The 8,208-nt window shown below is 31.7% G+C and overlaps 1 protein-coding gene across 1 annotated transcript; it reads right to left on the reverse strand.

Annotated features, from left to right (window-relative positions):
* Window positions 1-6,188: 6,188 nt before the first annotated feature.
* LOC107475753 (transcription factor TCP9) lies at window positions 6,189-7,768 on the reverse strand. Its single transcript, XM_016095404.3, has one exon. The coding sequence runs from the start codon at window positions 7,588-7,590 to the stop codon at window positions 6,580-6,582; it is 1,011 nt and encodes a 336-aa protein (XP_015950890.1). The 5' UTR covers window positions 7,591-7,768; the 3' UTR covers window positions 6,189-6,579.
* Between the last annotated feature and the right edge of the window lie 440 nt (window positions 7,769-8,208).

Raw genomic sequence — 8,208 nt, forward strand, 5'->3', positions numbered from 1 at the left:
TTTTTGGTCAATTTTATGTATTGATTTGTCAGCTATTCTAACTCTTAATGGTTTCTTTAATTTTTTCCAATCAAGTTTTATGTTTGAACTAGCAAAGCATTGTGTTGCTCCAGAATCTATAAAAGCATTTATAAATTTTTCTGTTATTTTTATAGTAATAAATGTGGCATTATTACTCAGTCTCTGAGTCTGTTTCCGAGACATATTCAAAAATATAGTCTAAGTTATCATCAGATTCTTCTAGTGGTTCCATGAAGCAAGACTTAGCAATTTCTATTTGTTTAGTAAGATCCTTTCTATCCTTCTTTTTCGGACATTCATTTGCATAGTGTCCTTCTTCTTGGCAATACCAACACTTACAGTTTTCTTTTTTATTTGGGCAATAGTCACTTTTTTGCCTTTTGTTTTTATTGTTATTTCTTGTTCTAAAATACCTCTTTTTTCTTCAGTTTGGATAGTATTTTCTTTTTCTAAATTGATATTTTCTCTTTCTCTGAAAATTTTTATTAAGCCCATATTTTTGGGGTATCTCTTCATTATCCTTACAGCAGATTCTAATTATATTTGCAAATCTTTTTTGTGTTGCTTCTTGCATACAACGCTCTTTTATTTCCTCTCTTATTGCAGCGGTTGCTCCACCAAAATTATTTTCAATTGTCCCTCTATTTATTTCTCTTATAAATCTTCCCATTATAAATTCATTAGCAGGATATGGAAGTTTTGTTATATACATACTAAGATAATGATTTTTATCTTCTTCTTTTAATTTGTAATAATGTATTCTATATTCACATATCAATTTTCGAAAATTTCTTTTTCATTCTTTTTACAGTCTAAATCAAGCATTCTTTCTCCTTCCATTTCTTGGATTTTAGGAACGTACTTTGATGGTATTTTTGTATATTTTGAATCTTTATTTATAAACCCTTTTTTAAAAGCATAATTATCAAAACATGTTTCCCATTTATATTGAGATTGGTTATCTTTAGATGTTCCAGCTTCATTTTTTACTTGTATTGGGATTGCTGGTTCTTCGTCACTTGAATAATCTAGGATGTGTTCTTCATTTTCTATATTTTCAGAATTTACTAATTCTTCTTCTATTTGAAATCCTTGTTCCATAATATTATTTTCTTGAGCCATTTTTAATTGTTTAAAAAGCATTGTAACTTCTTCTAACTTTTCTTCAATATTCATAATTTTAGTGGTGGTTTTACTTTTAGATCTGTTATGTTGATTATATTTTGAAATTTTTCTTCTTTGGGATTCTTTTTTTCTTTATTTCTTTGAAATTTTATGGATACTAATATTTCTTCAAGCATATCTACTATAGAATTTAATTGTGGGTTAAAAGTATGATAAAGATGTGGGGAATCATTTCCATGATAACATTTTTTAGAAATTCCGTGTGAAAAATAAGTTTTTTCAGGTTTTTGAAGTCCTTCAATAAAACTTATAGTAAAATAAATATTTTGAGAAAAATCATTTTGTATTGATTTTAAGAATTCGGTGTCATTACAGTTAACATTAGTTAAAATCATTAATTTTTGGTCTATTAATTTCGATAACTTGATTATTTCTTTACTTTTTTCCATTAGGTGACGCTTTTCTTTGTAAAGAGTTACGGTTTAAAGTGTGGCTTTAAAAAGTGTTATGTAAACAAATTTTTAAATCTGTACCAACTTTGATCTGTATACTAAAATTCTCCTAATAATAGTTGGTCGGTTTGGATAATACACAATTACACATGCGTTTTGAAGTTTAATTTCCATATGTTAATAAGTAATAACAAAATATTTTATACAATAACCTAATTATATATATATTCTGATTATTTTATGAGTATTCACACAATAATTATAAAAAAATATTTTTATTAATGTGATAATACGTAAATAATAAAACAGATGTACGTATAAAGTTTCTTTTTCCGTATTGATAGTAAATAAAAGTTAAATTCTGTTTTTTAAAAGTAAAAACATAAAATAAAATAAAAAAAATTTGGGATAACAACTTCGCTATGTAAAACAAGAAAATTCTTTCTAAATTCTAATCTACAAACTCCTCCTCACTTTTATTTAATATTGTCTATTATATTTTTGTTCCTACCAATGGGACAATTTTATTTTGATTTTTAATATTTAAATGTCTGATTTTTATTCCAAAAATTTAATATTGATATACATATTTATCTTAATTTTTTATTATGACAATTTTATTGATACTACTTCTACTTACAATATCAACACTACACAATTTTTTTTAAGAAAAAACTAAACATTATTAGTTCTAGTGGTCCTCTGATTATGAACCATACACCTAGCTGACAAAATTATAAATTGATGCTTATTTTATTGGAAAAGTTGAAAATATATTATTTATATAAAGAGGGACCCATTGACCTCAGTGATATGCTAGTGGGGTTTATTGGCCTAACACATTTGATGGACCACTGAACCCTCCTTATTTATAGGTAGCCGCGGATTAATAATGAATATTTAAGGGGGATCGTGAATTATCTAACTCTTAATATTATATTAAAGATTGAAATAATCGACATTTTTATTGAGGCAACCATAATAATGACTGAAATCATTTGCAATTTTATCTCTTCTAATGTTATTAAATTTGCCTGTTCAGAAAGTAATTATTTTAACATTTCAGTTAGTACAAAAAGTTTTACATAAAAGTACTGTATGCATCTTCTTGTTTTGATGAATAATAATAATAACAATAATAATAATAATGTTCTAATTCTTAAAATAATTGTTAATTAAAGGCCATTATTCCTCTTTGTAGGTCTTACAAAAAGGCCGCATTGTTACTTGGTTGGTAGGATTTGATAAGATATATAAACAATATTAAATAATATAACATAATAAGATGCTAATAATATAAGGTATCTCTATAAGAATGAAAAATTTTATAATTAAAGAATTCCCAGCTTCTTCACTAATTTTTTTCTTTTTTCTTTCTATGTTTCTTAGAGCACAAACCATCTTCGTTCTTCCCCACCCAAAGTCAGCATTTAATTGAATAAATATATGAATGCTTCCAAAACAAAGAACTGGATACTCAAGATTCTCCCGAGTAAAAAATATTTTAATATATAGTACTCTCATAGGTTATTTCCAAAGAGAAGTTAAAAATTTTAAATGGAGAAACATAATTGGAATACTTGTTTGACCTTAATGTTTTAGTTTATTGGTACTTATTATTTTGTTTAAACAGAATTAGAGTCTTATAAATACATGGAAATGAAAAAGCTACTGTCTTACTAATTTTACCATTATATATAAAATTGAACTAACTCGAATTATCCAATTATTTTAAGAGCATAGCGAAAAATCAGTCAATAATCATTTTTAAAAGACTTGTGCATTTAAAATCTATAAACTTTCCCTAAAAAAAACACTTAGCTGTGGTTACAAATTATGAAAAAATCTTTTTCTATAATTTCGTTTTGATGGCAATCCGAAGGAAAATATCGACAAAGTTTTTTTTCCATCTTTTTTTGTGTCTTTTTATAAGTATTTATCTACATTTTGCTATGAATTTATTTATACTTTCACGGTGACATTTTTATATAAAAATGACATTGTAAATTACTAAACTGACTCGAGTAAATTTAATTTGATGTCTCTATATTTATATGTTCCACTAAACTGACTCGAGTTATCAAAACAATTAGGATAAAATTCTTATTGTCTCTCTTTGCCTATACCCAAAAAGTGATTAATGTCGAACTCTTATCATGTATGATTCATCCACTACAGCGACAAAGACACATATCTATGTTTGTTTTATCTCAATGGCAAAGGATTCTAATCCAATTCTTTATTTTTTTAAAAAAAAATCAAATATATTTTTTGTTTCTGAAATTTGTTAAATATTTTAAAAATATTTTTAAATTTTATTTTATTATTTTTGTTTTTCAAAACTTTTATCTACATCAAATATATTTCTGATAATAATTAAATTTTTAAAAAGTTTAGGATCAACTCAGTGATAATTATATTTAATTTGTTTGTGTTAAAAGTTGATCTTATAAAATTGTTGTTAAATTAATTCAAAATTTAAAAAAAAAATTAATTACTAAAAATATATTTAATGTAAATTACAAAAATTTAAAATAAAATTTAAACAAAATAAAAATTAAAAATATTTTTAAAATTTTTAGTAAATTTAAAAAACAAAAAATATATTTTACCAGAAAAAAACAGCTTATTATTCATTCATGATATACCCACACAAGTTTGAGTGTTAAGAGAGAAATTTATCTTTAGACAAGAATATTTTTCATTAGTGGATGATCATAATGACGTTTGAAGTTAAAAATGCTTTAAACACATCTAACATTCATCCATGAAACTCTAGAGATATTAAAGCACAATCTAGAATAATCCATCTTAATTATTAGAACTCAAGAAACATGCATTTAAAAATATAGGAGACTAAAACTACATATCATTGTCAAAAGAACCATCTATTGAAAGCTACATTACACAACTCAAAAGCTTCAAAGATAATGTTGTGTCTACTTCTTCATAAGCTACGTTAAGGTTTGAATCTTTTTTACAAAAAGCAATAAAGCATATCCAACTATGGAAATTAATCTCATTATGCCCCAAAAAACTCAAATCGTATAAATCGAATCTCAATAAATTCTAATATAATTCGTCATTTAGACAAAAATATAAGTTACATCGGCATCTTTTTAGATTAAATAGTATTAAATATGTCATACTTGATTTTTTTTTACCGTAAGAGCTTTACAATATTGTCTATCACTTCATTATTTTATACACTAAACAACATTAAACCAAGAATTACATACATAATTAATAACATTATCCAAATTAAAATTTAAATATATTTTTATCTTATATGTTGTAGTCTTTAACATTCAAATTAGTTAATTAATTTAAATTAGTTGAATAATCACTCATTTACTTAAATATATGATAAACATTAAAAGTTTGTTTTATGTATACATAAATATATTGACTAACAATAAAATTTTAAGAGAATTAAGATTCATAATAAAATATTATTTTTAAATAAAAAATACTCTTAAAAAAATATTATTAATTTTTTGTGTTGTTCACGATATATTTTAATATAATAAATTAAAAATTAATTTATTATAAATTTAAACTTTATTTATTTATTTAAAATTTATTACTGACTAATAAATAGGGCCCATAAAGGAAAAAATGAAAATGAAAATCCATATAAAAAGATTTGAAGCATCTGATACCATTCTCATTGATTGATCTTCTCTCACTCAGATCACTCTCATTCTCACACTCTTCTAATCTTCAATCTGTCTTTGATCTTCTCCTCACATTCTTTCAAATTTTCTCCGTCCAATAGCAGCAAACCGGAGACACCAATTAAAGGTGGTTCTTGTCCTGCAAAAAAGTGGGACCTACCACCAGAAACCCCCACGTGTCGAAGTGCAAAAAGTGGTACCCCACACTGCCAACGACCCATAACGCGACACGTGTCCATCTAATGTTAAGCTACACACACCAAGTGGGGACCACTTCGGAAAGGCCGGCTATTGAACGGTCCCAGTAGCCATTTTGGAGGGCCCCAACCGCCTTGGGTCCCTCGCCCACCCCCTCACATGACCACTACCTTCCATGGACCCACCACACCACAATCCTCACCTACAACACAACCCCATAGATAAGATACCAGTAAATTTTGACTCATACTTTTTCTCTTTTTCTTTTTAAAATAACATTATATAAAGATTGTTTCTAAATTATGTCAAATTTTCATCATCACACCATTTTAATTGACTCTTAGAATTTTTTTTGTTCTATCAAGACTAGAACATGGTTCTCTCAAAGCTTAGATAACGTGTTGTTTATTTGAAAGGTTAAACTCTCATATTCAAGAGATTCCAAATGTAAAAGAAACCTCATATTACAAGCCTTTCTATTAATTATTATAACTTCATGCATGAGTAATCATAATAAATAATGTTATGTGAAAATTTTATATGATTTCATTAAGTGTATATTTTGATAAATGATAAGAAATGTACACTCTCTTTTTTTTAGGTCCAAAATATTACAAACTTACCTTCTTTTTTTTCCTTTAGGCTCGCCATATGAGAATTATTATCATTCCCATGCAAAATTTACACTATTCATAACATAATATTAGAAAACTCGTTTACCTAACTGATTTATTTTTATTAAATAATAATTAAAAATTATACATTTTACGGTCCTAAAATTGATAGGCAATAATAATATACAAGGAGGTTAAAAAATCGAATGGCTAAGAAAGGAAAGGGTAGTAGTAGAACTGTAGAAGACGAAGCAGTAGTGGTACCCTCTCTTGCACGGTCCACGCAGCAGCACACCCCAACACACAAAGTGGGACCCCCCACTTTTCATGTTGACCCACACCCCCACGCACGTGGTCCCCGCCATTTTCAATCCCCTAACCTCACGTGCGCACGTGCTCTTCCTCTTCGCGCTCCGACCTCGCCCTTCCCTTCCCTTCCTTCCTTCCTTCCATCAATGGCGAAACAAGAAACCGTAATTCACAAAGCCTGTCTCAATGCTTTGAACTCGACTTCGACATGAACTGAAGCTCCTGCTTATCGTAAATCTCCAGTGAGAAATCCCTCAGCGTGTGCGTTGTCGTAGTTGCACTGCTCGGCGCCATAACCGTCGCTCTTGGCGGAGATTTCGACGACGGAGCAGTCGAACCGGCCGGTTGAATTTGAACCGGCGTCATCACCGACGAAACAAACGCCGAAATCGGACGTGCGAATGTGAAGAATTGCGGCGCGTTGGAAGGTCCCGCCGCCGCCACGGAAGGCACGACGAAGAAAGCGTTGGACGGAATCGCCGTCCACATGGCAGGTACCGCGTTTTGCGGTAAGGCAATAGCGGTTTGCTGCGGTATTATAGCGGCCGTTACAGAGTTTGTTATGTGAGTGGCGGAGGAGGTTGTGGAGTTTGTTAGGGTGTTAGTTACGGAATTTGTTGTAACCGTCAGGCCTGCGGAGACTGAAACAGCGCTTTCGTTAACATCCACGTAGGCGCTATTGGCGGGTCTTTTGCGCTTCTTCTTGCAGGGCGGGTCTCCCGGTTCCGGGTCGGATCCTGATAGTGGTTTGGTAGTTGGGATCTTAAGTGTTCCGTTGACAGACATGGCGATGGCGGGAACGGTGCCGGTCCCGGTTGCGGCGATGATTGCCGGCTCGGCGTGCTCCAGAAGCCACCGGATGGTTTCTCCGTCGGACTTGTGGCCGAGCTCCCGGGTGAGCTGGAAGATCCGGGCCGCACACGTGGCAGGCATTCGGATTCTCCTGCCGCGCCCCTCCACCTTGGTGTGCCTGTCCTTCGTGGAGGCTCTCTTTTGAGTTGGATGGGCCTGGGCTTGGGCTTGGACTAAGGCCTTGTTCATGGACATGGACGGCATGTGCACTGCCACCGGCATGACGCGTATGGCCGATGGCGGAGACGTTGACGGCGAGGGGTCCTCCGTGTCGGGCTCCTCCTTGGGCCCTTTGGGCTCTCCAAGCGTGAGATCAATGTTTCTGGAAGGTTCGGAAGCCATAGAATTGAAATGTTGAGAAGAAAGAGAGACGTAGGAGGTGGAAAATCTCTTGAGGATAATGAGGAGGAAGGTGTTTTGTGTGAGATTTTGTTGGAGTTGGGTTTTAGAATGGAAGAGTGCAAAGTGTGTGTGTGAATATATATAGGAGCGAAAGTTGAGGTTTGAGAATGAGAATGTGGTGGTTTTGTTTGGAGAGAGAGAAGAGAAAGAGGTAATGGGGTAATTGGAGAATGGAAGATGGGGCCCGTTTTGTTGAACGGATGATTATTTTAACGTGGAAAGAAATCTACGGTGGTGATGGGTTGTTGGGCCCATGGAGATTAAGACTAGTGCACGTGATGGGTCCCATTAAATGGGGTTTGTGTGTTAAGGTGTGGAAAGTTTTGGTCAATGTTATTCACTTATTTGGCAACTATAGAGAAAATGAAGAATTTGGTGAAAAGAAGAAGAGGGTGAGAAAAGGAGGGAGAGAGGGGAAAGAGCATGGAAGGGAACTTGATAAGATTCTTGCATGATGAGTTGATGATGGATGCTATGAAGTATTTCAGGGATAAGGGGAAAAAGAACATTATTCTCTTTTCCTTGTCTAAGTTTTCTTTTCATTTTCAATCATTTTCA

Source organism: Arachis duranensis, chromosome 2 (assembly GCF_000817695.3).
Source record: "Arachis duranensis cultivar V14167 chromosome 2, aradu.V14167.gnm2.J7QH, whole genome shotgun sequence".
Lineage (NCBI taxonomy): Eukaryota > Viridiplantae > Streptophyta > Magnoliopsida > Fabales > Fabaceae > Arachis > Arachis duranensis.

What these genes read in the sequence shown, in the direction of transcription:
- LOC107475753 (XM_016095404.3), bottom strand. Translation starts at nt 7,590, where the DNA reads ATGGCTTCCGAACCTTCCAGAAACATTGATCTCACGCTTGGAGAGCCC.